The 27,259-nt window shown below is 42.9% G+C and overlaps 1 protein-coding gene across 4 annotated transcripts in view; it reads right to left on the reverse strand.

The window, feature by feature from the left end:
* Nucleotides 1–2,081: 2,081 nt before the first annotated feature.
* ZNF41 (zinc finger protein 41) overlaps nucleotides 2,082–27,259 on the reverse strand; it is a 44,065-nt gene continuing 18,887 nt past the window's right edge. For 3 of the 4 annotated variants that reach the window (XM_057311052.1, XM_026513460.4, XM_057311056.1), the window contains 4 exons: nucleotides 26,563–26,903; nucleotides 13,918–14,044; nucleotides 13,556–13,651; nucleotides 2,082–8,669 (listed from right to left, as the gene is read on the reverse strand). In XM_057311052.1, coding sequence (XP_057167035.1) covers nucleotides 6,637–8,669; nucleotides 13,556–13,651; nucleotides 13,918–14,044; nucleotides 26,563–26,634 — 2,328 coding nt within the window. In that variant the 5' untranslated portion in view covers nucleotides 26,635–26,903 and the 3' untranslated portion in view covers nucleotides 2,082–6,636. Of the gene's footprint in view, nucleotides 8,670–13,555; nucleotides 13,652–13,917; nucleotides 14,061–26,562; nucleotides 26,904–27,259 lie in introns of all 4 variants that reach the window. The other variant, XM_048213487.2, reaches the window with a different exon arrangement.

Below are 27,259 nucleotides of genomic sequence, written 5' to 3' on the forward strand. Positions count from 1 at the left end.
TATTGTCTCTTAAGTCTGTTATATCAGATGCCTGAAAGAATGAAGCCATATGTTGCCAAGACTCCTCCTACTTTTGGAACCTGACAAGGTGGAATGGGAGCCTGCAAACTGAGTGGCGTTGCTTTGGGAGATGAGCTGGCCCAATTGTTGATGACTGAGTGGGACTCTAGTAATGTGCCAGCATCTTTTGAGTATTTTATTTTATTTTGGAAAGAACACTTAACAGGAGATACGCAAAATTTGAAATGTACAATACCTTATTGTTGACTATAGGTAGAGTGCTGTATGCAGGTTACATCTGCTGCCGTACTATGATACGGCGTAACACTGCCATTGTTGCTAATATTGTATTTATATTGATGGTCAAGTATATTGAGTAATTGAGCTAAAGGCTTTTCAGGATATAATACTGATGGAAAATGGTTTGAAGAACTGGACTTAAGTAACCATTAGTTAATTTCTATGCTAAATAGTTCATCACAAATTCATAATAAGGTACAAATAGAGGTAGATCAAAGGGGAAAACTGATCAAATAAGCACAAAAACATGAAAATGTATACAATGGCCTTATAGGATGGATTTGTTTTTTACTATTGCTGATGTCATATAAAAGCTATACTACAAGGAGATGCCCAGGTAAATATATTTTGCTGCGAAAGAACATTGGCCAAAGGTCAGGGGGTGGCCTGTATAGTGAATAATTTAACCTTACTCAAAGAGAAGTCTTGCCTTTGCTTCTGGAAAATAATCTCTAGGCCCTTGGAATGTCATGCCTGATAGGAATGTCTTTGTTCACCTGGGGGTCTTATGCCTTCCAGACAGTACCTCTGAGGTTTAGGGTGAGGATCAGAGCCATATGAACAACATAATGAAGCGTGGGGGCTTTGGTTCATGAAGCTTGGCCTCTTGAGGGTTGGAAACTGAAATCAGCCGTGTAAGCAGTCAACCATGCCTACATGATGGAGCCCATCGAAGCCTCTGGACACCAGTGCTTGAGTGAGTTTCCCTGGCTGGCAGTACTCCATGCCATTGTCACATATCAATGCCAGGAGAATAGTGTCTTGATTCCATGGGGAGAGGACAACTGGAAGCTCTTCCTTCCAACTGGAAGCTTACCTTCCAGGACTCTGTTCCATTCACTTCTTTCCTTGACTGATTTTAATGCCTATCCTCTAGCCATAATAAAATGTAACCGTGAGTGTTAACAGCTTTCAGGGAGTTCTGAGAGTCCAACTAGTGAATTATTGAAACTGAGGGTGGTCTTGGAGACCGTTGAACTTGCTGTTGCTGTCATAAATGAGGGCAGTCTTGTGTGTGGACTGTTTCTTCTAACTTCTGCACAAGATAAACATATAAACATCAATTAACTTTCTATATTCTAGTAACTAACAATAAGAAATTTAAGTTAAAGGGGCACCTGCCTGGCACAGTCAGTCCAGCATGCGAACTCTTGATCTCAGGGATGTGAGTTCAAGCCCCATGTTGGGTCTGTAGAGATTACTTAAAAAAAAAGAAATTTAAATGAAAAACCAATATCACACAATAAAGTAGAAACAAGATGACACCAAATAAAAAAGCAAGAAACATATGAAAAATTTAGGGAATAATTTGTCAGAAGATGTGAAAGACCTGTATACTGAAAACTACAAATGTGGGACGCCTGGATAGCTCAGTCGGTTAAGCGTCTGCCTTTGGCTCAGGTCATGATCCCAGGGTCCTGGGATCGAGTCCTTGCTCAGCAGGGAGCCTGCCTCTGCCTCTGCCTGCCCCTCTCCCTGCTTGTGCTCTCTCTCTCTGACAAATAAATGAATACAATCTTTAAAAAAAAACCAATAAAGTGAAAACTACAAATGTAATAAAATGTAACAACATTAACGAATACTTAAAGAAATGGAGAGATATACCTCATTTATGAATCAGAAAACAATATTGTTAAGATTTCAGTCATCCCCACATTGATCTGTAGATTTGAACTAATCCAAATAAAAACCACAGCAGCTTTTTTGTTGTTGTTGAAACGGACAAACTTATTCTACTATTCATACGGAAATGTAAAGGACCTAGAATAGGCAAAACAAACTCTGAGAAAGAAACAACTTTATTGAGGTATAATGTACACTCCATATTTAAATTGTACAGTTCCAGGACTTTTTTTTAAACAAAAGTTTATTCTTAAATGTACAGCAGGCTCCAAGACAACAGTTCATTCTAGCTATAGGTGGCAACAGATGTTATGGCAGGGAATCCAGATGTTTAAAAAGGAATGGCATTAAGGATCACCTCAATGACCTTTATTAAATTTGCCACATCCATCACCACGATCAAGTTCTAGAACATTCATATCACCCCAATAAAATTCCTGTACTAATTTGCGGTTACTGACCATTCCCATTTTCACCCCCAGACAACCACCAATCTACAGATCTTTATGGATTTTTCTGGAAATTTCATATCAATACAATATACAAATACAATCCTTGATCGTTTGTGTCTTGCTTCTTTCACTTAGAGTAACATTTTGGAGGTTCATCCATGTCATAGTATTTGTTAGTGTTTGTTCACATTTTGTGTATCCATTTACCAGCTGATGGACATTTTGATCGTCTCTACTTTTTGCCTTGTATAAATAATGCTGTTATAAGTAGGTGCAAATGTTGGTGCGAACGCGTTACGTATATTTTGGGTGGATACTAGGAGTGACATCGCTGGGTCCTACGGTAAATTTATGATGAGCTTTTAGGGAAACTGCCACTTTTCCAAAGTGGCTATACCACTTTAATGCATTCACACCAGAAATGTATGAAAAGTTCCTAATTCTCCCTGTATTTGCCAACATTTGTGCGATTGTCTTTTTTATTATAGCCATCTTAGTGCACGTAAAGTGGTATTTCATTGTGGTTTTCATTAGAATTCCCCTAATGACTCATGATGTTGGGCATCTCTTTCTGTGCTTACTTGCACTATATCTTCTTCGGTGAAATGGCTCTTCAAGTCTTTTGCCCATTTTTAAAATGGGTTGTTTGCCTCCTTTTATCGAGTTGTAAGAGTTCTTTATATATCCCACATACAAGTCCTTTATCAGACATAGGACTTAACAAATGTTTTCTCCCAGTCTGTTTTGTCTTTTCATTTTCCCAGTGGTGTCTTTTGAAGCACAAACCTTTTCGGCTTTTAGTTTGATGAAGTCCAGTTTATTCTTTTTTTCCTTATGGATCCTGCTCTTGGTGTCCTAAGAATTTCTCGCCTAAAACAAGGTCATAGAGAGTATCTCCTGTTTTCTGCTAAAACTTTTAGTTTTAGCTTTTGTATTTATGTCTCTGATCCATTTTGAGTTGTTAGAATGGTGTGAAGCAAGATTTAAATTTATCTCTTTGCATGTGAATATCCAATTATCCCCGCACCAAATGTTGAAAGGCTTTTCTTTCCCCATTGAACTGCCTTCACACTTTTGTGAAAAAAAAAATGTTTACCATAAGTATGAGGGTTTATTACTTGACTCTGTTTTGTTCTGTTGATCTATGTATCTATCCCCATGCCAGCACCACACTGTCTCGATTACTGTAGCTTTATAATAATTTTGAAACTGGTAGGCCAATGTCCTTCCTCTTTGTTCTTGGACAGATTCCTTTTTGCTATTCTTGATCCTTTCTACCTCTCTCTGTGTTTTGAAGATTAGTTTATCAGTTTTGGGGGAAGAAAGCCTGCTGGAAGTTTGATAAAATTGTATTGAATCTGTAGATCATGTGACTTTTCTTCTTCAGCTTATTAATATGATAACATTGACTGATTTTTGAATGTTGAAGCAGCCTTGCATCATGAAATAAACCTCACTTGGTCGTGATCTATAATTCTTTTATATGTTATTAGGTTTCATTGCTAATATTTTGTTGAGGATTTTTACGTCTATGTTCATGAGGAATATTGGTCCGTAGCTTTTTTATTGTTGTTATGTGTTGGTATGGTTGTTAAGTATCAGGGTAATACTGGCCTCACAGACTTGGGGAATGTTCCTTCTTCCTCTATTTTTAAAAGATTTTATGGAGTTTTGATATTATTTCGCCTATAAACGTTTAATGCAATTAACCAGCTAAACCATCTGGCTTCAGGCTTTTTTTGTGTGGGAAGATTTACATTTTTGCTTACTGTTGTTGGTGAAATAGAAATGGTGCAGGCATGTGAGGCCCATGCCTGGGTCTCAGATCTCAGCTATCAGTTAGCCATCTTGGGGGGCTACTATAGTGGAATTGGAAGACAAGAAGTAAAAATTAAAATCACACTGAGATATCACTATATACTAACCATTATGGATATATATGGATATATCCATAATGGTATATATGCTAATATATATATATATATATATATATATAAGCTAAAGTATATATTATATATATATGAGCTAAAGTAAAAAAGATGGAAAATACCAAGTGTTGGCAAGAATCTGGAGCAACTAGAACTCATATACTGTGCTGCTGGGAGTGTATATGGGTACAGCCACTTTGGAAAACTAGTTTTATAAACTAAAGCTGAGCATAGGGATACTGTATGACTTGGTAGTTCAAATCCTAGAAATATGCCTAACAGAAATTCATAAATATGTTCATTAATAAATAGGCACTAAAATATTTATAGCACCGCTATTCCTAATAGCCTGAAGCTACAGACAACCCAAATGTCCATCAACAGTGGAATAAACATACTGTAGTATAGTCACACAATGGAATATAACATGACCACGAGAATGAATTATCTACAACTGTATTCAACAAAACGGATGAACCTCACATTTACAATGTGAATGAAAATAGACACTAATAGACATTATAATATATATAATATATATAATAGACTAATAGACATTTTCCACCAAAATATGAAATACAATTGTTTGACTCAATTTATATACAATAGCAAACAGACAAAACTAATCTATGCTGTTAGAAGTCAGGATAGTGTTTATCTTGGGGGTTGAGGGGACAAGGCCTGGAAGGGAGCACAGGGAATGCTTCTGGAGTGCTTGCCATGTTGTGTTTCTTGATAAGAGTTCATTGAGCTGTTTGCTTATGATCTCTGCATTTTCTGTATGCATTATACAGTAATAAAAAGGTTTAAAAAAAAGGTAAAATTGCATGCTAGAAAGCCCCTTTTCTTGTGAGTATCATAAAAAACATTTAAGGAAAAATGAGAGAGTGTCTATATATCAGTGCTTAAAAAAAGCAGTGCTCTTTCTAGAGAAGTCTTCCAGTTCTTCAACTATAATTATATCTTAGACTAACCAAATACATGACTTTATCCCATAGCAATTGACACAATACTACTCTTAATGTGTGTGCAGAAAATGAATGTATCTTACCAAATTGAAAGAAAAACAAAATCAAAATGTTATGTATTGAAACCCAATTTATCAACTGCTCCTTTTCAAATAGGAATCCCAAAGAAAGCAGAAGCTTCAGTGGATGAGACCGGAAGTCCAGCGTATTGTGGCTCAGTTCCATTGTTTTAGCACAGTTAGTAAGGGGATAAGAAATCTATGGTCTGCAACTTACATAAATGATAGCTTTTGGGGTACAGGTTAGGAAGTACGCATACGGGGCGCCTGGGTAGCGCAGTCGTTAAAGCGTCTGCCTTCGGCTCAGGGCGTGATCCCGGCGTTCCGGGATCGAGTCCCACATCGGGCTCCTCTGCTGGGAGCCTGCTTCTTCCTCTCCCACTCCCCCTGCTGTGTTCCCTCTCTCGCTGGCTGTCTCTGTCAAATAAATAAATAAAATCTTAAAAAAAAAAAAAAAAGGAAGTACGCATACCTTTTGGGGATGTGAATCACCTGCTGCCACAGCATGGAAGTAATGAGGAAACAATTGCCCCCTTTAGATGTCTGTAAGGTTTAATAACTATATTCCTGTAACATCGGCTAGAGCTATGCCTAATTTGCCAATGCATACAGTCATTTTAAACTTAAAGAGATACTTTAAGTTAAAAAATTCTAGTCCGTTTTTTAAAAATATACTCTGGTGAAGGGAAGAGAAAGAACAGTTCCTTGTGGCAATCTTTCCTGTGTCTTAAATGTCAACGATCACAAAAACTTCTGGCTTCTACTCACAGATCTGCCTTCCCAAATAGGTTTTGGCCTTGACTCTGGTGTTCTGCAGGTGTTTGGACAATGAAAACTCTTCTCCCCACCCTAGAAATTTCAAAAAAGGTGGCCAATATTAAGTACTTTTACATCTCAGGGTATGAAGAGCTAATCAGTGCTGAATTTATAAAGTCCTTCATCCAAAAAGTGAAGTGGAAGAGATTACAAGTCATCTCCTGGGGGCTGTCTTTTTACCATGTGTAGGGGCTTGGGGGTCTCTGTGTGAATCATGCGACCAAACAGGACTATTGCTCAAATGCCCTACCCGAGTGTCTCCCTATGCATGTAATCGCACGTCAACGGTGGTGGTGCAGGTATTTGTATTTTCAATTGACTGAAGGATACTTGGCTTTGTCTGCCTTCTGTTCACTTAAGCTGTAGCCTGTCATGCCCACTTCCCCCTGCACCCGCGATCGCAGCATCCGGCACCCCTCTGCCCCACTATGAGACATCTGATGCGTCCCCCGCTGTGAGTTCCAGCTGAAGTCTTTCTCAGTCAATGGCTTTATACTTTTTCTCCACTATGAGTTTTCTGGTGTTTAATGAGATTCGATCTGTCAGTGAAGGCCTTCTGACATTCTGTACAAGCATAGGGTTTCTTTCCGGTGTGAATAATCTGATGCATACTTAATGTTGCTTTCTGGATAAAGGCTTTCCCGCATTTACTGCATTCATAGTGTCTTTCTCCAGTATGAGATTTCTGATGGATAGTGAGGCGGGACTTCCACGTGAAGGTTTTCCCACAGTCGCTGCATTTGTAGGGTTTCTCTCTAGTGTGGATTTTCTGGTGTGTTATAAGATTTGACCTGTCGGTGAAGGCCTTTCCACATTCAGCACATATATTGGGTTTCTCTCCTGTGTGGATCTTCTGATGCACACGGAGTTGTGACTTCTTAGTAAAGCATTTTCCACAGTCACTGCATTCGTAAGGCTTCTCTCCAGTATGAATTCTATGATGTGCGATGAAGTGTGATTTCTGGATGAAGGCCTTCCCACATTCAGGACAAACGTAGGGTTTCTCCCCTGTGTGGATCCTCTGATGCACGCTTAGTGTTGATTTCTGGATAAAGGCTTTCCCACATTCATTGCATTCATAGTGTCTCTCTCCAATATGAGATTTCTGATGGATTTTGAGGCGTGACTTCCATATGAAGGCTTTTCCACAGCCATTGCATTTATAGGGTTTCTCTCCAGTATGAGTTTTCTGGTGTTTAATGAGATTTGACTGGTCACTGAAAGCCTTTCCACATTCAGCGCACATATAGGGTTTCTCTCCAGTATGTGTTTTCTGATGTGTAGTGAGGTTTGTCCTATGAGTAAATACCTTTCCACATTCTGTGCATATATAGGGTTTTTCTCCCGTGTGAATTCTTTGATGCACGTGCAGTTGTGACTTCTTAGTGAATGATTTTCCACACTCGCTGCATTCATAAGGCTTTTCGCCTGTATGGATTCTCTGATGTGTATTGAAATGTGATTTCTGGATGAAGGCCTTCCCGCATTCCGTGCATACATAGGGTTTCTCTCCTGTGTGGATTCTCTGATGCATTCTGAGTGCTGATTTTCTTGTAAAGGCTTTCCCACATTCACTGCACGCATAGTGTTTCTCTCCAGTATGAGTTTTCTGATGTATAGTAAGGTCTGAATTCTGGGAGAAGCCTCTTCCACATTCCCTGCATTCATACGGTTTTTCTCCGGTATGAATCCTCATATGTCTAAAGAGATAGGATCTGTGGAAAAAGGCTTTTCCACATTCACTGCATTTATAGGGTTTCTGCCCAGTATGAATTTTCTGATGTGTAATGAGGTTTGACTTGAGAGTAAAGGCCTTCCCACACTGAGTACATATATGGGGTTTATCTCCTGTATAGACACTTTGAGGTACATTAATCTGTGGCTGCTGGATGAGGGCTTTGTCACTTTTATGGCATACATGGGCTTTTTCCTCAGCATGAATTCTCTGATGCTCAAAGAGATGTGACTTCTGGGGGAAGCTCTTTACACACTCAGTACATACATAAAGTTGCTCCCCAGTCTGAATTTTCTGATGGTGGATGAGAACTTGTTTGTTGCCAAGATGTTTTTCACATTGATTAATTTCACAGGTATTTGCTCCTATATTCACATTCTCAGTAGAGGAAGAACTATGGGTGAAATTATTATCATTTCCAAAAATCTTATCAAGGTTCTTTGTCGCATTGCTTTTATTATGATTGTGTAAGTTTAAAGTATGCTTCAAACTCTTTCCAAATGTGTCATAGTTATGGAGTCTTTTAATTGAAGGAACAAGCTTGGTACTCACATGAATTATTTTTTCAATATTTTTACATTCATAGCCCCTCTCCTTAATCAATACTTTCACATGACTTAAAGGGTGATTTTGGCTTTCTTGATATCTCTCTAGCTGGCTATTATTTTGCCACAATTCTTCTAAAATGGAACACAATGGATCTTTTCCTATGGGTTGACCAAATTTCTCATAGTGGAATGAAACTTTTCCAGAAATTCTCTGTTGTTGCATTTCCCCAATACCCTCATCTAGAAAGAAAAAGAAAAAAGTAAAAATGACTCAAAGGACAATCAGCAGAGGGGAGGGGGTACAGGTAGTTCAGACAAGATGAACACAGAAATGGAAGAGTCCCTGTGACAATAATGAAAATATGAATAATATAGTAATACAAAATTCTTCTAAAGCGCTCACTATATACAAAAGAATTATATGCCATTTATGATGTGCCAGGCACTGTTCCAAGTGCTTTACACATCATAGCTCATTTAATCCTCCCTAAACACGAAGAGGTAGCCATCATTATCAGTCATGTTTCATAGATGAGAAAACAGAAGGACAGAGGTTACATAACTTGCTGAAGATCAAATGGCTAAATAAGTGAGAGAGATGGGATTTGAATCCTGGGGATTCATATCCACCATGTAGGAGGTCTGGAGAGCGAGTCTAACCAGAAGAAGAAGGTGAAGTTTGTTAAGGGAAATCCTAGCATGGAAGAAATAGTTCAGATTCATGTCTTTATTACTTATCAGCTCTAAACCTTTCTAATCTCTTTGCTTTCTCTTGCTTTTCCCTCTGAACCATAGGAGCACCAACATAAAATGTATGTGCCTCAAAGACCCACTCCTCTACATCTACAGGAAACACTGTGGCAACATCAGCCATCCAAATAGTAAATAGGTATCTGGGCTCCAACTCAATAGCCAGCTGCAAGTTTTCCTTGGTCCCAAGGATATATGCTTTCAACAAGTGTCAAATAGGTGAGGGAAAGCCACCTATGGCAGAAACTGCAAGCCATCCACCAAAAACTATTGGCATTTGCCTCTTCTTTATAGTTCTAGAATGTAGCTGGGCATTACATGTACCAGCCTCACTTTGTCCTCCCAATGGAGTATGGGTAGAAGCGTTATATGCAGCTGTCAGGTTGGGCCTTAAGACAGTGGGCAAAACTCTTCCCCTCTCTCCTTCCCACTGGACTCAGCAATGGCCCAACATTAACCACACAGCTGACAATGATGCCTTAGGAGATGGCAGGGCAATGACTTGGAACATGGTCCCTGAGTGACCCATTGGGATCAGAGTCGACTTGTTGAATGAATCCACTCGTCTCAGAATTCTTCTACGAGAGAGGACATATGTTGATACTAGGCTTGTTGTTTTGCCCCTCTGCATATTCAGAATGTATTGTCCTTGGCATCAGCTCTAATTTCAGTGCACTTCTAGGCAGGTTGTATCTACTATGAATTTACAAATCAGACATGGTACCGCTCATATCCATACTTCATTTGGCACGGTTTTCTTCTGGAACACAAAGACTGAAATTGTTAACATTTCATGCAGCTGTCTTCCCTTTCCAAATATAATTCATGGTCCTTTGAATTCCTCTGAGCAGACACTTGAAAAATCCTTCCGAAAGAGAGCAAAATATCCTCCTCTGCCTAGCTCCCCAGATTCAATAAATTTAAGTTTACCAAATGTTTTCTGTGCTTTGCTTCAGAAAACTGAAGAATAAATGTGCCGGGTATCAACTTATTGCCTCTCAACTCTAAATTCACTCCTCTTTCCCTGCTCTACAAAAATGGATCTGAGTCTCTTTAAATATCTGTCACGATGTGGAGCCTTTTCAGCACAGGGTTGATGGAGAAATACTGCAGGAGGAGGGGGTTTTGCTTCCCGGTCCCGGTGGGCTCACGCAGCGGGCTCCTGTCCAGCAAGGGCAGCTTGTCTGGCACCAACACTGGGCTCCCGATGCACACGCAGCTTCCCAGGCACCCAGGTCTTGCAGCGTGGGTGGCTTCTCTGGACCTCAGCTCCTGCAGTGTGGATGCCTTTGCTCGCACCCAGCTCCTGCAGCCCATACGGCTTCCCGAGCACCCAGCCCCTGCAGCGCTGGAAGGGTCTCCAGCTCCAGGCTCCTGCAGTGTGTTGCAGCCAGTGGCACTCAGCACCCGGCACTTACCCTGGCACCCCTCTCGGATGATGTGTAGGGGCCTACCTCCAGTGAGAAGCTTCCCCATGATCGGCTGTCTCTGGAACCCCAGAGCGCAGCTTTCCGGCAAGTTCTACCAGCATGGTACCACGGTAACTCTTCTTCCATGCTCTGGGCCATGACTGGGTCCCTCAACAAGGTCTGGATTCATCCCTGGGAAGCAGGGGAGGCTCTTCCTTGGGTGCTCCTTCAAAGCCCTAGAGGCACTGGCTGTTCCTTTTATCTGCTATTCCTTTATTCTTTAGATTTCTCTTTGGTTTTGCTCACTAATCTCTTGTCACTTCCATCTCACCAGAGCTAAGAATTCTTTATGTTATGCTTTCCCTGTTCAAATTTGTATGTAGTTTCTCTTTCCCGATCAGCCCCTGAATTATACAATAAGAAACAGGCTTTTAATTCTGGGAACTTCCTAAACACATAGAGGTAAAGGCCTCGGTTACCACACAGTTTAAAATCTGTGTTTTCCTGAGTTCCTGTGGGAAGAAAGATGAGAAAAAGGCAAGAACCGCACACGCTGGATTACGTGAGCCATTTCACAGAGCACCGACGTCTGATCACCAGGTGAAAATGTGCCATCTGGATAGACAGGGCACAGAATAAAGAGTCAGCTTCACGGAACACTAACAAATGTGGTAGACACCAAGAAAATGTTAAAAAAGCACAGCAAAGGAAACAATCAACAAAATGAAAAAGCAACCTATGTAAGGGGAGAAGATATTTGCAAGTCATGTATCTGATAAGGAGATACTATCCAAATTATATAAAGAACTCCTACAACTCAACAGCACAAAATAAGCAAACCCAGTAAAAAATGGGTAGAGGAGCAAAATGGACAGTTTTCCAAAGAAGATATCCAAATGGTCACTGAAAGTGAACTAGTAAAAAGAATGGAATCAGCAAATTCAATGAGGAAAAAAATCACCATAATCCAGACTTAAGAAAACATGGAGCTGGTTTTAGGTGATATTACTGGGAACTGAGAAGATGAACTGAGAACTGAAAATGATATTTGCAAAAATGGAAAAGCACTAGGAACTGTAGGGTGACTAATTAAAAAAAAAAAAGCTGAAAGATTTAAGGAGCACTAACAGAATGTGACAGAATTTGGAAGGTGGGAAGGCGATGCGTGAGATGATGATTCCAGTTTCTGAGGGTCAAGAGAAACATTTCATGGGAACTTTCTGCATAGCAAATCTAGTACTAAAGTACCAGTGAAAACCAGACTGGAGATGTCAAAAGCAGAGTCATCAGAATTCAGTATGGATGAATCTTTGCACGTATACAAAGAAAAGATTGGTGAACAGTGGACAGGGTCCCTAGGGCAACCTCATGTATGGGGATAAGGAGGAGAAGAAAGGGGCGCCTGAGTGGCTCAGTCGTTAAGCATCTGCCTTCGGCTTGGGTCATGATCCCAGGGTCCTAGGATCGAGCCCTGCATCGGGCCCCCTGCTCAGTGGGGAGTCTGCTTCTCCCTCTCCCACTCCCCCTGCTTGTGTTCCCTCTCTCACTGTGTCTCTGTCTGTCCAATAAATAAATAAAATCTTTAAAAAAAAAAGGAGAAGAAGGCTGGAAAAAAGGGCAAGTAATAAACTGGATGCAAACCAGTAAGAAACAGACAGGAAACTCAAGCGAAACAAGATAAAGTCACTCATAAAAGGAAAACTCAAAAAGACCACACCAGGTCAATAATGAAAGGCTGAAAGTAGGTATTGGAGAAAGGCAAAATAAAAAATGAGATACCACTTTATACCCACTGTTGGCCCCAAAATGAGAAACTCTGCTTCTAGTAATTGTTGGCAGAAACTAGGATAGCAAGAACCTTTGCGCACTGTGGGGTTCGTATAGATCCGTGCAGCCAATCCGAGAATAATATGGTGGTGCTTGGTCAAATGCAGGATACAAATATGCAATGGTTAGGCAAATCCCCTCTTCTATAAACATTCCCAAGAAATCCTCACCCTCCAAAAGGGAACACTTCTGTAGAAATCTATCGTAGAGTTGTTTGTATTAGTTGGGAATTTGTATTAGCAACAACCCTAGGTTCCACCACTGGGTGAGAGGTTAAGGAAGATGTGGTACTGGCACACTGGGGAATACTGTGCAGCCATTTGAAGGAATGAAGCCAGATAAACACACCGCGATATGGACAGACCTTATGGGTGAGTGAAAGAAAAGGAACACAATTAAGACATGGGGTGCGATATAATTTATATATACTAAAAATACATACTCAGAAACCAATACGTCAGGCTTTTAAAGACTATCACACAAATTCACAGATAAAACACAGTAGCTCAGCTGCCCCTGGGAGGAGCTGTAAGGAATGAGCATGTGGAATTGGAATAAAAGGCAAGAAATGTTAAAATACCTGAATGTACAAGGCAAGAATCTAAGATAAAGGGGGTGAGAGTGGAATAGGAAGAATAGAAAGGTCTTAGATAAGATAGGGTGGTATGTATGGGATCCAGGGTACAGAGACTAGAGACAGCTCTCTTGTCAAAAAGCCAAGCAATGAAGACAATGGCTATTTGCAAGGGTTGTACTTGGAGAAACTTCTTAGGCATCAAAGGAGCTTCTGTGAACTATAGCCAATAAACTACAGAAATTTAGAACTTTCGCACCTGGGTGCCTCGGTTGGTTAAGCATCTGTTTTCAGCTCAGGACATGATCCCGGGGTCCTGGGATTGAGCCCCACATCAGGCTCCCTCCTCAGCGGGGAGCCTGCTTCTCTCTCTCCCTCTGCCTACAGCTCCCCCGGCTTGTGTGTTCTCTCTCTCAGTCAAATAAATAAATAAAATCTTAAAAAAAAAGGAAGTTTGGAACTTTCAAGGCAGGTGATTTTCACAGTCTTTCAAAGCTATCAGCCTCTTCTAGAAAAAGTGAGGTTTACTTCCATGTCCCCCATCTGCATGAGTCACGCTCACTCACCTGAACAGCTCTGATGTGGGGTTTCCCCCTCCAACGTCCATGGCCCCTCTCCTTGCTCCAACTTGAAGATGACCTCTGGTTTGGGAACCTGGTACCCTGTTAACAGGAGACGGTACAGGATTGGGTCCAGCTGATTGGATTTCAGGGGACTTTCAATGACATTTCCATTTGCTCTTCAGAAAAGTAATCACATTTCACTGGGAACAAAGTAATAATGATAGTGCTGAAAAGGGCCTGAAGAATCTTGGACAAATCCAGGATGACACCATCACACACTTAAGATGTTCCAGAACACCCAGCAGCTGAGAATGGAAATAGCCACACTCAGGCCCCTGGCAGACACACAGGGCAGCTGTGCTTACCCACTGACAGCAAGTGGCTGTAGTTCTCCAGCGTCACATCCTGGTACAGGCGCCTCTGAGCAGGGTCCAGTTGCTGCCACTCCTCCCTGCTGAAGTCCACAGTCACATCCTCGAATGACACGGAGACCTGTAACAACACACTCCTTTTTTTTTTTTTAAGATTTTATTTATTTATTCGACAGAGATAGAGACAGCCAGCGAGAGAGGGAACACAAGCAGGGGGAGTGGGAGAGGAAGAAGCAGGCTCATAGCGGAGGAGCCTGATGTGGGGCTCGATCCCATAATGCCGGGATCACGCCCTGAGCCGAAGGCAGATGCTTAACCGCTGTGCCACCCAGGCGCCCCTGTAACAACACACTCCTGTTCAAGGCGACACGGTCAGCACCGGGGGTTGGAAGGAAGACAAACAGGAAGTTGTCTTTAATGATGTTTTACCATAAAGTATCACACAGGGTTTTCATTCAGTACCTGGCTTTGTATATCATTTTGTGAGAGGAAAAAAACTTATTGATGCTTCTTGACATTCATTGTGTAAGTAGTACGTTCATTTGTTTATTTATTCAGTCGCTCTTTTGCAAAGATGAGGATTAAAATAGGCTCTCTTTAAGTCGTCTAGTTAGTGTGGGAACTGCATATATGTACTGACTGATTATGCGCCAGGCCATGGCAATACAGAATTGAGTAAAACAGAACTGAATAAAAAGAAACACATAGGGGAAAAGGCGAAGCAATAGAGCCTTTAAAAACAATACAGAAGATGCATTCCCAGGTTTTGGCACCTCCCCCAAGTACAGAAAAAAGATAATATAGACAAATATCTTTATGATCTCAGATTAGGAAAATGATTCTCAAGCAAGAAGCAAAAAAACATTAACCATAAAGAAAAAGATTGGTGTCTGGCTACAATAAATTTTAAAACTTCTATTCATTTAAAAGACAGCATTATAAGAGAAGGAAAGGAAAGACACAGAATAGGAAAAGATATCTGCAACACATGTTACTGTCAAAGGGTTCATATCTAGAGGATGTGAAGAACTCTTACAAACCAATAAGAAGAAAGGAGACCGCTGAGAAGAAAAATGGGCAAAGCATTTGAACAGGCATTTTACAAAAGGGGAAATCCAAGGTTTCAATAAACAGGAAAAGGGCTTAACCTTAGTAACCAGGGAATGCAAATTTAAACCACAGTGAGGGGCACCTGGGTGGCTCAGTTGGTTGGGCGTCTGCCTTCAGCTCAGGTCATGATCCCAGGGTCCCAGGATCAAGCTCCGCATCAGGCTCCCTGCTCAGCGGGGAGCCTGTTTCCCCCTCTCCCACTCCCCCTTAGCTCCTGCCCAGTAGCCTTGTACGCACTCTATCTCTCTTTCTCTGACAAATAAATATATAAATAAACTACGGTGAGATACCACCATACAACCCCTAGAATGTCCTCAATGAAAAAGACCAATAGTACAAAGTGTTGAGGAGAATATGGTGCAATGAGAACTCTCATATTGCTAATGGTGATCTGAATTGGTGCAACTATGTTGCAAAGTGTTTTGTCTTTATTGGGTAATGTTAAAGCATGCATACACTAGGACACAGTGAGTCCATTCATGGAAATATGCCCATTGGAATATGTGTACATGTGCAATAGGAGGCATGGCCAAGAATATTTATAGCAGCATTATTCAAAATGTGTGTAATATTTCATGATAAAAAGTTAAAAATTAATAGTAATGAAAAATCAGTGTTCAACATAATAGCAACAGTATCTACTCCCTTTGTGAAAAATATTAAGAATATTTTCTGGGGTGCCTGGGTGGCTCAGTCGGTTGAGTCACCGACTCTTGATTTTGGCTTAGGTCATGATCTTGGGGTCGTGAGGTCGAGCCCTGAGTCAGGCTCTGCACTCAGTGCAGTCTGCTTGAGATCCTCTCTCTCCCTCTCTCTGCAGTTCCCCCCTCATTCTCTCTCTCTCTAAATACATAAAATTCTTTTTTAAAAAAGAATATTTTCTTAGTTGCTTTTATTTGCATGATCCTTAAGTATATACCCCACCCACCCATCCATGAACTAACCAAGACGGGTTTTCTGGTTAGGGAGATCTGGGGAGTTGACGGAGAGAACCATGTGAATGTATTACCGATTCAAAAATTAAGTTAAAAATTACCAATGGGACCAAAATGGCATAGACGTAATTCTCTATTTCTCCGGCTAAGTACAGCTAAAACCCCTGGGCGTGATATATAAAACAAAGATAAGAACACTCCGTAGTTGGAGAGAGGGAGGCAAACTTGCCACGATCCTCAGAACCTGAGGAATGACACAGTGGTGATTTCCCCGAGTTTTCTTTTTGCCCCACACATCTTGGACTAGGTGCTAGAGAAACTGGCAACCTAGAATGCCAACTGGCACAGACAGAAACAGCCCCAGGAAAGCCTGCTTTCATTAGTTAAAGTACCAGGAAAAAGGCAACATGGCAAGAGAGAAAAACTTAAATAATACTGCCCTGTTTCAGCCAAGCACCACAGAAAAAAACAAAACCACAAAAACACTGTGCTCCTACTCCCATTCCCATCAGCAAAGGCTGAATGGGGAGCCTAGAATTTCATCCCAGCCTGGGATGATGGTAATGAGACCCCTCCCCCACAGTGTCAGTTTAAGCTATGTGGGGATCTTGGGACTTCCAGCCCCACTTGATCACAAGGTGTCCTCTGCTTTCCCACCAGGGTGGTGTCAGAGGTGGTGTTAGTGGGAAGCCTGAAATTCTACCCCTGCCCAGTAGCAACAAGGTGCTTGTCCCCTTCTAGGGGGTCATAGGAGGTCAACTGGGGAAAGTGAACTTCTACTTCCACCTGGCAATAAAGAGCATTTTTCAGAATCCTCTTCAAAAGGAGAAGATTCTCCTTTTCTAGCAGAACAGTGTCAGAGGAGGCCTGTTAAACACAAGATTTAAATAATATGCAGAGTCTCATAGTTCCCAAAATATCCAGGACATAATTGAAAATCAGGCATCATGAGAAGAAGCAGAAAAATCTCAACTGGAACGAGAAAAGACAATCAAGAGACACCAACATTGAGATAACACAGATGTTAGAATTATCTGACAAGAATTTTAAAGCAGCTATCGTAAAAATGTTTCAATATACTTAAAGGAAATTTGAAAATAGAAAGTCTTAGCAAAGAAAGAAAAGATAGGAAGATGAACTGAATGGAAATTTTAGAACCGAAAAATACAATGACTGAAAATTTAAAACTCCACTGTGGGCTCAACAGCACAGTAGAGAGGGACAGAGGAAAGAATCAGAGAACTTGACAGTGGAACAATGGAAATGATCCAATATGAACAGAAAGGAAAATTGGCTGGAAAAAAAAATGAGCAGAGCCTCAGGGACCTGTGAGACTATAATAGAAGATCTGGCATTTGTGTCATCAGAGTCCCAGAAGGAGAGGAGAAAAAGTGTGCGGCTGAAAAGTATTTGAAGAAATTGGCTGAAAATTTCTCAAATTTGGCAAAAATATCAACTTAGAGTTTCAAGAAGCTGAGCAAACCCCAAAAGGAAAAACCAAAGGAATCTACACCAAGACACGTTATAATCACACTTCAGAAAACTAAAGACAAAGAAAAAAATCTTAAAATCAGCAAGAGAGAAACCACAACTTACCTATGGGGGAAAAACTATTAAAGTGGCAGTGGATTTCTTATCAGAAATCATGGAGGAGAGATGGAAGGGGCACAACATTTTTCTTTTTCTTTCCAAAGATTTATTTATTTATTTTAGCAGGGAGGGGCAGAGGGAGAGGGAGAGAGAGAATCCTCAAGCAGACTCCCCACTGAGTGCAGAGCCCGATGCGGGGCTTGAGCCCAGGACCCTGAGATCATGACCTGAGCCAAAATCAAGAGTCGGCTGCTTAACCAACTGAGCCACCGAGGTGCCCCGGCACAACATTTTTAAGTGCTGGAAGAAAAGAACTGTCAACCTTGAATTCCATATCTGGCAAAACTATCCTTAAGAAATGAAGTGGTAATGGGTGCCTGGGTGACTCAGTCGGTTAAGCATCTGACTCTTGATCTCGGCTCAGGTCATGATCTCAGGGTCATGAGATTGAGCCCTGAGCTGGGTTCCACACTGAGCACAGAGCCTGCTTAAAATTCTCTCTCTCAGGGTGCCTGAGTGGCTCAGTCGGTTAAGTGTCTGCCTTCAGCTCAGGTCATGATCCCAGGGTCCTGGGATCAAGCCCCACGTCGGGCTCTCTGCTCAGCAAGAGCCTGCTTCCTCTCCCTGCCGCTCCCCCTGCTTATACTCATTTCTCTCTCTGTCAAACAAATTAAATTAAAAAAAAAAAGATTCTCTCTATCCCTCTCCCTCTGCCCCCCCCCAAAAGAAATGAAGTGGTAATGGCCAATAAATACATGAAAAGGTCCTCGGCATCATTAATGATCAGGGAAATACAAATCAAAACTACAATGAGATACTACCTCCCACCCACTAGGATGGCTAGAATCAAAAAGTCGGAAAACAGCAAGGATTGGTGAGGTTGTGGAGAAATTAGCACCTTCGCATGTTGCCAGGGGAGTGTAAAACGGTGCAGCTGCTTTGGGAAACAATCTGGCGGTTCCTCAAATGATTAAACACAGTTACCATTTGACCCAGCAATTCCATTCCTAGGTCCATGCATCCTCACGAGAAATGAAAATATACGGCCACATAAAAACATGTACACATACGCTGATAGCAGCATTACTCATAATAGCTAAAAGGTGGAAACCACCCAGTGTCTATCAGCTGACAAGTGGATAAACAAAACGTGACACATCTATACAACGGAATATTATTCAGCCGTAAAGGAGGAATGGAATAACTGACACCCGCTAAAACATGTACATGAACAGCAGGCTCCACTTCTTACCGATCTGTATCTACGTACGCATTTACCCACCTATATGGACTGGCGGCTTCCTACTTTATTCATCAGCTTATAATAAATTACTATCATTATTTATTTTGCTACCCAAACTGCCCCAGATTTGGCCAGAGGGAGTTCCCTGAAACATTATGCTGAGGGAAAGAAGCCAGACACAAAGATCACAGATTACGTGAGTCCATTCGTGTAAACTGTCCAGAATAGTGAAGTCTATAGAGACAGAAAGTATATTAGTGGTTGCTTAGGGTTGGGGGAGGCAGGGAACAAGGGTGGGGTGGGGAGGAGTGATGGCTAAAGGAAATGGGGCTTCTTTTTGAGGGGATGAAAATGTCGTCAAATTGATTGTGGTGATGTTTGCTCATATCCATAAATATAAAAGTCAGTGAACTGAACATTTTAAATGGGTAAATTGTATGGTATGTAAATTTTATCTCAGTGAAGCTGTTATTAAGGAAGAAGAAATGAAAAGGAAATCAAGATATCTTCAGATGAAAGAAAACCAAGAAAATTTGTGGCCAGCAGACGTACCCTAAGTGAATGGCTAATGGAAGTTCTGTAAATCGAAAGGAGATAAAAAGAGAAGGAATCTTGCAACACCAGGAAGGAAGAAAAAATGGAAAAAGCAAAAATATGGGTACACACAATAGACATTCTTTCTCCCCTCGGGTTTTCTAAATTATGTTTGAAGGTCGAAGCAAAAAGTATTACTGTCTGTTGTGGATCTGCATGTATGTGGGGGGGCTATTTAAGACTATTGTATCATCATATAACCCGGTGGAGGTAAAGGGATTTAAAGGCAGCTAAGTTTTCTATACTTCACTCTAACTGGTAAAATGTCAACACCAGTAGACTTATTTGGCGGTGGAATAGATCTGTATCTGTATTATTGCACAAGAATCAATACATGAAAGGCAGAGAACTACACACACGGTAGCAATGTCAGTTTCCTGTACGCTGTGATGCAGGATGTAACCACGGGCAGAAACTGCGTAATGAGACCTCTCTGTACCTTCTTCACGACTTCCAGTAAATCTATAATTATTTCAAAAATAAAAAGCTTTAACAAGCTACCAATATTACCTTCAGAAGGACTGGGGTAATGGGCACACCAGTAAAATCAGGATGCTATGTAAAAGAAGCATTCATTTCTTCCCTATCTATCTGCCTGCCTGCAAACCTATCTGCCTATTATACGGACGGGTGACTTCCTACTTTATTCAGTGGGCTATCATCTATTGCTTTCATTATTTATTTTGCTACTCAAATTGTCCCAAATTTGGCCAGAGGGAGTTCCTTCAAGGTGGCTCCTGTGTACTTTCGACATGCCCCCATCTTTTGAGCACTTTATTACTTTCCGGTACAATGAGCTCTTCCAGGATCATTTTGTACTCTCTCTGCTCTAACCCTGGAGTCAGTCATTTCTCCAAGAAGCTCTGGTTCCTATTAGGATATTTACATGGCCTCAAACTGTCTCCCCGCGAAAGAGTTATTAATTACACAGGGGAAAATAGTCACATTACAGAACTTGACAGACACCATCTTAGTCATGGTAATCAAAGCTAATATCAATAAAGGCTAAATTGATATTGAATGCCTACTGACATGAAGCACTGAGAAGAACACAGCATTGTTTCTGTGACACTCTTGAGAAAAAAAGGAATAACCTAAATCTAATTATGAGGAAGCAAGAAACAAATCCAAGTTGAGGGACATTCTTCCAAACGGTCCGTGTCATGAAAGTTGAGGAAAGGCTGAGACACTGTTCCGGATTAAAGACTAAAGAGCCATGACAAGTAAACACAATACAGGAACCTGGATTGCATCCTGGATCAGGGGAAAATGCTATAAAGGACCTTCTTGTGACAACTGGGGAAACTGTATATTATACATTATATATTAGATAATTAGCTAATACATGGTATGTTAGTACCTTATCAATGTGAAAATTTCTTCATTCTGAAAACTGTACTGTGGTTACGGAAGAGAATGTCCTTGTTCTTAAGAGAAATGCATCGAAGTATTTAGGGGTAAATACTAAAAATAGTGTCCGCAAATTACTCTCAAATGGTTCAGAAAATAAAGTTTTAAATATAGCTGTGTGTATACACATATACACGTACTTACACACATGCATAAATCGGGAACAGAATGAAAGCAAATGTGACAAAATGTTTTGGGGTGATTTTGGATGAAGGGAATACGTAGTTCTTTGTGCCGTTCCTGTAACTTCTCTTTAATTTAAAAATTATTTCAAAAGAGGGGCGCCTGGGTGGTGCAGTCGTTAGGCGTCTGCCTTTGGCTCAGGGCGTGATCCCGGCGTTCTGGGATCGAGTCCCACATCAGGCTCCTTCGCTGGGAGCCTGCTTCTTCTTCTCCCATTCCCCCTGCTTGTGTTCCCTCTCTCGCTGGCTTTCTCTGTCAAATAAATAAATAAAATCTAAAAAAAATAAAAATAAAAAAATAAAATAAAATTATTTCAAAAGAATCAAAAGTTAAAAAAAAAAAAACAACCAAAGCTTTGAAACTCCTAGTCGAAAATTTAGGTGAATATTTGTTTAGGCCTTGGGGTGGGTAAGGATTTCCTAAATGGAGAGAAAATGCGCTGAGTATCAAAGAAAAGACCTAATGATTTGACTATGAGGTAATGAAGAAGCCTTACGCACTGAAAGACCCTTTGGCCTTTGGGGGCCCTGGTCTCCCTCCCCTTGTTAGTGGATGTTCTGGTGCACCAAGCGTGCAGGGAACGCTCAGTACCTTCTCCACCAGCAGCAGCTCCTGGAGGCAGGTCCACAAGCACTGGGCCGTGCCCAGCACTTTGCCACCCACCAGCTCTCCTGAGCACAGCCCCGAGGGGTGCTGAGGGGAGGCCCTCCACTTGAGCCCCTAGCAACACACCTGACCTGGGCCCTCTTTATCACCTAAGGGCAGTCAACCGGGGGAGCCCTGGGGTCAGCCGCAGGGAAGCTCTCATTCTGCCTGTCCATCCTCCGGAACAGCTTGCCAGCTACCCCAGGATAGACCAGCATGTGTGTGGGTAACACAGCAGGGAGGGGCCTCAGGGGGCAGGACAGGAGTGGCTATTTACCAACCAGTATGAAAGAATGAAAATATTCCATCATTTGACATTGTTAAACATTTTAACAACTCCAGTGGCTCATGTTGGTGGACAAAAGACCACTCTCATCTGTCTTTCTCTCCCTGGGAGTCATTAAGGCCCCATTCTCAGGGAAAGTGTACAAAGTCCATGACAGGCATTCTCAGCATTAACAGACACAAGATGCATATATACAAAGTATACCGCCCACAGAGGCCCCTCTTTGATCCCTTTCCCCGCAAAAATAGAAGCTTTGGGAGGGGGATTTTGGCGCTAGAAATCTGGATAGAGAGTTGCTAACACAGACTCGCCCAGATTCCAGCCTCACCTGCCACATATGAAAAGGTTTGATTTCCTGTGCCATTTCTACCATGGAGGATGGTATGTGTGCCTACCACCACCAGGACCCCTACAAGGACTTCCTCATCCTAGGTGAGGATCCCCACTCCAGCTCCTCACGGCTCTCCAGCGACCCACACCGCTCTCCTGTCTCCCTTCAAGATCATCCAAGCTAGCACACTACGTGCTCTCATCCCCGGGGCCGTGCTGGGCTGCCAGGACTGACCTCTCACTGTCCGTTGTGTTCCTGGCCCTCTGCTCTGGCCCATCCTGCAGTGGGCTTAGGGCTCAGTTCCCCCACTTCTGGGCTGCCCTCACTCCTGCCAGAGAACACTTCCACGTCACCTCCTGTGATATGACCCTGCCCTTCTACACCCTGTCCCAGCCTAGCAGAAGGGCTTCCGTGGTGCTTACGAGGCTGGCTCGAAGTGTGCAGTGAGTTCTTGGCTCCCTGTACCCTCACTAGGGGCCAGAAACCCAGCTTCTCTGTATGTTTGCCTTTGGCTGGGGTTGCTCTGATCTTTCCTGCTCCCTCTGGCTGTTCCCTCGTGCTGTTCTCCGTACCCCTCCGCTGCTCCCTCTGGCTTTCCCCTGCTTACCCTGCCCACTCCTGTCTCTTCCTTCTCCCTGCTGCTCCCTCTGCTGGTCCTTATTCCTTCTGCGTAGTCCCCATCTGACTCTTCCCTGGTCCCTCTGTTTACTGTTCCCTCTAAATGTTGCTTGCTTCTTCTGAGGGCCCCCTGGTCTCTTTCTGGATTGCCCCTGGCTTCCTCTAACTATTCCATGCCTCCTGTTTCTTCTTCCCTTTGACTGCTCCCTGGTGCCTCTGACTGTCCTGTGTTTCCTTCGACAGTTTCCCCTGTAGCTGATCCTTAGTCTGTGGCACCATTCTTCTGACTGTGCCCTAGATCTCTGGCTGTTCCCTGGTCCTGATGAGCTCTTCTTATTCCTTCTAGTTGACACAGACTGACTGTCCTTTGAGTCCTCTGACTGTTGTCCAGTCCCAATTCTTCCCTGTGCCTTGGGCAAATCTGGAATGCATTTCTAATACACCCTCACTTAACACTCCGACAACTGGTTACAGGGGGGTTGGCAGGCGGCACACTTTGCGGAGAGCTGGTCGACCCGGCTCCTAGCCTAGGATCTTGATCACCAAAGTCTACTAGTTCTGGGCACTCCACCATGCTTGATTTCGTAATATCATCTTCTCCATCACTTATATCATGTCTGACTATTTCCTGGTTCCTCTGGTTGTTTCCTGGGTAGGGTAACCAACTGTCCCATTAGCCCAGGACTTTCCCTATTTTAGCACTGAAGTCCCACATCCCAGGAAACCTCTGTCACCCTGTCACCAGAGAACTCTGGTTGTTCCTCAGCCCCTCTCCAGCTTCTGCAACTGGCCCTTAACCCCAGTGCCTGTTACATGGGGCCTCTAGCTGCTAACTAGCTTCAGGAATGCATACTATGCCTTTCAGGTGTTCTCTAGTCGCTCTAGCTGTTCTCTGGTCAGTCAGGCTGCTCTTCAACACCAGATAAACTTTTAATGCCCACTTTGTTGTTCCCTAGTCCTCTGGTTAGCCCTTGGGACTCTAGTAGACACCCTGTGCCCAGTACAGCTTTGCTGTTCCCTCTGGCTGTTCCCCGACCTCAGAGACTATTCCTTGTTCCGTGTGGCTCCTGATGTCCTCAGCTACTCCTCAGACTGGGAGGCCTTTCTCTGTCTTTCCACTGTCCCATGGGTCTGTCCCCTCCACACCCCTCCACCTGTTTATAGCCTCAGCAGCTGGTCCCTGCTTCCTCTGGCTGCTATCCACTCCCTTCCCATTCTTTCCTATTTTTTTCTTTCCTGGTACCTCTACCGTTCCCCATCCCCTCAGATTCTCCCCTAAACCCTGGTGCTTTGTGAAGTTGCTTGTCCCACAGACTCTTGCCCAAACCTGTCTGCTTTTTCCATTTTAGCCACATCTTCTATTTTCTCATCCCTCTGGATGGTCCCTGCTCCCTCTGGCTGCTATCTGGTTCCTCTACCTTCTGGTCCTTCCTCCTATTTTGAGATCCCTCTTATTGTTCTTGGACCTGTTCGCTTTTCCCTGCTCTCCACTTCTCTAGGACCTGATGACTATTTCTTGGTCTTTCTGCTGCCCCTGGCTTCTGGGCTTCTGTTTCCCATTTCCTCTGCTCCATTGCACTCTCATCTGTCCGCTGGGTCCCTTGGCTATCCTCCATCTCCAGTAAGTACACCATGGTCCCTTCAGCTGTTCCTCATCCCTCTTTCTCTTACTGACCCTTCTGCCTATTTTTCAGCTTCCCCCACTATTTCCTAGTCCCGCCGGCTGTTCCCTACCCCTGGGGACACTTTTATTGGTTCCTTGGTATCTCTGCTCATTCCCTGCTCCCTGACATCTAATGAAACAAACCAAAAACCTAACAAATAAATAAGTGAATAAATAGCATTCAACAGGGTCTTGGTCATTTCCATCTCTCCTTGAAAAGGGGCAGAGGTCTGTAGTTGGGAAGGAAGAGACAAGTGGAGAAACGTGCCCCATAGAGCCCAGAATCTTTCATCTAGAAATTCCCACACACTGGCTGGGCAAGAGGCCACCTGCAGAAAGACTGGGGAGGACCACATTGTTGTGGCCCCAAACTGTGGGTCTGTGATTGATATGATGGAGCAGAGCCTAAACATTTCCATAGGTGGAAGGGCACTAAGGTTAGGCAGCAATTCATTTACCATTCAGCGCCTTCATACCTTTGACCAAAATATAATTTCAGTGACTTGGACAAAAATATTTAAGTGCAGGAATTTTACCACAGGAGTGTTAATCACAACAGCAAACCTGAAACACCCTAAATGCACATACAGTGGATTGGTTAAATGAATTCAAGTTTATCCAAAGGACAGAATGCTGTCGTTATGTGTATATGAAGAAAAAATACTGAATGCCCGGAAAATCATGTCAAGCTGTAAAATTAAAAAGGAGGCAACCAAATACTGTAATTCCATTTTGAAACTTGAGCTATAGAATGTATATGTGTATGGTATGTATGCAGACCCACAGCCTCACACATATACCCACATACATGCACGCATGCGCATACGAAGAAAAAAATCAACTGAAAGGAAAGGAAATATAGCTAAATGTTAACAGTAGTTAACTCCGGGTAATGCTGGAATTACAAGTAATGTCTTATTCTCTTCTATTTGTTTACCTGCATTTTCTAACATTTTATTGTGAAATAATGAAATTATGAAAGAATAAAAACCAAAATAATTTTTTAAAGTTTAATATCCTAATGTCCATGTGACCCTGAGCCCCTGTGACAAGAAGCCTGTTCCAGAAGTGACAGCTTCCACAGGAAGGTCTGAAGAAGGTAGCTGTCGGGCAGGGTCTGGTTCTCTCATCATCTTCCCCTGTTTACAGATTCTCAAGAGGAACTTTTATTTTATTTATTTTATTTTTTAAAGATTTTATTTCTTTATTTGAGAGAGAGAGAGAGAGAGAAAGAGCATGAGCTGGGGCAGGGAGGGGCAGAGGGAGAGGGAGAGAGACAGGGAGAAGCGGACTCCCTACTGAGCAGGGAGTCAGACACGGGGCTCGATCCCAAGACCTGGAGATCATGACTTGAGCTGAAGGCAGATGCCCAATAGACTGAGCCACCCAGGTACCCAAAGGGAACTTTGAGTGGGCAACTTGGTCTTGGCTGTTGCGGTGAGGGTGGAGGGCACATTCAGGAGACGTGGTTCCACTCCAAGCTCATACTCACAATCTAAGAGACCTGGGCCTTCTCAGCCCATTTTATCACCTTTGAAAGGAGGAAGAACCTGAAGGACCCTGGAGACTGTTGTTGCCCTAGTACCCTGCCATCCTCTCAGTTCCAGAGAAAAGGGATTTTTCTGCCCTAGATCAGGACAGAGGAGAAGTCAGCAAATCTCCAGAGACAAGGGGGAAAGGAGGCTGGGGTGCGGGGGGATCAGCTGAGCATCTGCAAAGAGCCAATGGAGATTGCAGGGCCTGTGCTGGGGGTCGGGGGTAGCATCTCCCTGGCTAGGACCCCAGATGTGGGGTGACCCTCCCATCCCCCCTTTCCTCCCTCAGCCACATCACATGTCCATTGAAACACACAGGTCTCTGGATATGGGACATCAGTCACGTGGTACTCACACAGCAGGAGGATAGTGACCTGGGAGCCTAGAATTTGCCACTTCTGTGACCCACCTGCCCCTCCCCTGAGGCCCTGGTGAAAGGTCATGGCTGTCTCCTCACGGAATGAAGTCCTGCCCCTGGAGCCCTCTCCCTCCTCACCTCACACAAGCTGCCATGTCCCTCTGCAGCCAGGACCGAGGACCACTGGGGAGAACTCCGGTTAGCTGGCATGTTCCTGCTGGGCCTCAGCTCTCGGGCTCTCTTGCTGATGACTCCGCTCTTCCCAGGAGCTTGAAGCCAGGCGGGCACCTGGGGACTCAGTCAGAGCCGCTGGGGCCGGGAGGTAGTTCCTGCAGCCTCTGCTACGGGGTCTGACCCAGGGGCTCCGCAGAGACTCCAAAAAACCCTGGAAAGCCAGTGTCCATGCGGTCAGTCATTCACCATTCACCCCACAAATGCTTCCTGGGGAGCACCAAGGGGGCAGCTCTCTGTGCTGGATACTGTGAAAAAGAGAAATTCAGTAAAACCAACACCAAGTGTTAGCATGTAATATGAAAAAAATACTCATAAGACTTGGTATAAAACAAATGAGGGCTTGAATTCCAGATCGTCTACGTTCTAGCTAGAGTCTGGGGAAATCGCCTTAGTCTGAGTTTCTTCATGTTAAAACTGAGGATGAAAACACCTGTCTCATAGGGTTGTTAGAATTAAATGATATGATGCTACCTGGAACATATTCCATTGATATTAAATATTGCTATTATTACAAGATGCAAGGCAGGTACCTCATTTAGTTTTCAAACTCATCCTGTGAACTAGGTATTCCATTATTATTATTATTCCCATTTATCATCAG

The sequence above is a fragment of the Ursus arctos genome, chromosome X, assembly GCF_023065955.2.
Source record: "Ursus arctos isolate Adak ecotype North America chromosome X, UrsArc2.0, whole genome shotgun sequence".
Taxonomy (NCBI): domain Eukaryota; kingdom Metazoa; phylum Chordata; class Mammalia; order Carnivora; family Ursidae; genus Ursus; species Ursus arctos.